Below are 1,493 nucleotides of genomic sequence, written 5' to 3' on the forward strand. Positions count from 1 at the left end.
TTGCAGAAAATAAATACACAAAAAAACAAGGAAGTTTAAAATTGGCACACCTCACTAGGCACTTTCAGGGGGTCAATTGCCCCACTTGTAAAGCCGCATATTTTGGCAAAATGCGGTTGTGGGAAGGACACGTGAATATGCAGGAGGCGCCTGCAAGGCGAGCTTGGTAACCCTCCTCCGAGAGTGATAATCCCCACAGTACAGTGGCCTCCCCAGCCATCTGAATGAAGCCGCCTAAAAGCGGCTGCATTCGGATGACAGTCAGCTGGCCAGAGCATGACAGCTCCTCTCCCAGTCCCCATACTGTCGTGCGGCCAGTGTGGGCTGGCCCACACTGTAGGGACTGATTTCGTGAGTCATGAGAAGGGTGCTGGAGTGGCCGGCGGGGGAGAAGCGGTCTGGCCAAAACAATGCTGGTACCCGACTCAAGTGCCTCCTTCTCCCCCGCTGGCCGCTCCAGACTCTTTCTCCCCCATCGGTGCTTCAGCCTCCTCCCCCACCAGCCGCTTCAGCCTCCTTCTCCCCCATCGGTGCTCTAGCCTCCTCCCCCGCCGGCTGCTCCAGTCCCCCTACTCACCCGCCGGCCGCTCCATCCCCCCTTCTCACCCACCAGCTGCTCCATCCCCCCTATTCACCCACTGGCCGCTCCAGCCGCCTCCTCCCCCGCCAGTGCTCCAGCCTCCTCCCCCACCAGCCGCTCCAGCCTCCTTTTCACCTATCAGGGCTCCAGCCTCCTCTCCCACCGGCCTCTCCAGCACCTGTACTCACCCACCGGCCACTCCAGTCCCCCTACTCACCCGCCAGCTGCTCCAGCCTCCCTACTCACCTGTTGGCCGCTCCAGCCTCCTTCTCCCCCGCTGGTCACTCCAGCCTCCTTCTCCCCCACTAGTCGCTCCAGCCTCCTTTTCCCTCACCAGATGCTCCAGCCTCCTTCTCCCCTGCCAGCCGCTCCAGCCTCCTCTCCCGCTGGTTGCTCCAGCCTCCTTCTCCCCTGCCAGTGCTCCAGCCTCCTCCCCCGCTGGCCGCTCCAGCCCCTGTACTCACCTGCCTGCCGCTCCAACCTCCTTCTCCCCTGCCAGCCGCTCCAACCTCCTTCTTCCCCGCTGGTCACTCCAGTCTCCTCCCCCGCCAGTCACTACAGCCTCCTTCACCCCCGATGTCCGCTCCAGCCCCTGTACCCCCCCTTGCCGGCCACTCCAGCCTCCTCCAGCCCCGTGAGTGGGGAGAGAGAGAGACAGCGGGATCAGTGTGGGGACGTACCCGCGCTGATAGCCCATGCTGGCTATTCCAGCTGACAGCCAGTCATTCTGACTTGACAGCCCAAGGGACAGGAGCCAGAATATGCTCAGATTCGCATCCCGGTGCAGCTGTCCTTTCAGGTGGCCAGCGCTGCACTTTCAACATTGCCACCTGAACTGCAATTTAAAGGGCCGCTTCTGCTTCTTCAGGCACATTCTTAGTGGAGAATGCACCTGAAAAAGCCTACTGTTAAT

The 1,493-nt window shown here is 61.4% G+C and overlaps 1 protein-coding gene across 1 annotated transcript; it reads left to right on the forward strand.

Annotated features, from left to right (window-relative positions):
- Positions 1-276: 276 nt before the first annotated feature.
- On the forward strand, positions 277-1,218 carry LOC138762356 (uncharacterized). Its single transcript, XM_069936124.1, has one exon. The coding sequence runs from the start codon at positions 277-279 to the stop codon at positions 1,216-1,218; it is 942 nt and encodes a 313-aa protein (XP_069792225.1).
- The last annotated feature ends 275 nt before the right edge of the window (positions 1,219-1,493 follow it).

This window comes from Narcine bancroftii, chromosome 4, assembly GCF_036971445.1.
Source record: "Narcine bancroftii isolate sNarBan1 chromosome 4, sNarBan1.hap1, whole genome shotgun sequence".
Lineage (NCBI taxonomy): Eukaryota > Metazoa > Chordata > Chondrichthyes > Torpediniformes > Narcinidae > Narcine > Narcine bancroftii.